The 317-nt window shown below is 63.7% G+C and overlaps 1 protein-coding gene across 1 annotated transcript in view; it reads right to left on the bottom strand.

Moving 5' to 3' along the window:
• Positions 1–317, bottom strand: part of LOC103775284 (neuronal proto-oncogene tyrosine-protein kinase Src) — a gene marked incomplete at both ends in the record, with an annotated part of 7,618 nt that overhangs the window by 1,122 nt on the left and 6,179 nt on the right. Inside the window, one exon of the mRNA XM_008942730.1 lies at positions 1–53. Coding sequence (XP_008940978.1) covers positions 1–53 — 53 coding nt within the window. The remainder of the gene's footprint in view (positions 54–317) is intronic.

Below are 317 nucleotides of genomic sequence, written 5' to 3'. Positions count from 1 at the left end.
CTTGGACGTGGGGCAGACGTTGGTGAGGCGGTGGCACAAGCCATCGGCGTGCTCTAGCGCAGGAGGGGACAGTGGCAGGGTGACTCCTGGGCATTTAGGCACGTGACATCTTCACCCCACCTCACCCCACATCTTCCTCACACAACCCACACCCAAACCCTCACCCTCTTCCCTAAAACCCAAGCAGCTTTTCACTCCCAACCAGCTGGAGGTCCCTCAGCCCCGCCCTGGGTTCCCCAGCAGCACCCATCCTGCAGCGACGCCACCCAGGATGCCACCCAGACCCCACGGGGACCCCAGGCAGCTACCCACTGGAG

The sequence above is a fragment of the Merops nubicus genome, unplaced genomic scaffold (genome assembly GCF_000691845.1).
Source record: "Merops nubicus isolate BGI_N331 unplaced genomic scaffold, ASM69184v1 scaffold28646, whole genome shotgun sequence".
Taxonomy (NCBI): domain Eukaryota; kingdom Metazoa; phylum Chordata; class Aves; order Coraciiformes; family Meropidae; genus Merops; species Merops nubicus.
The sequence above is the reverse complement of the archived record's forward strand: the minus strand, read 5'-3'. Positions and strand labels throughout refer to the sequence as shown.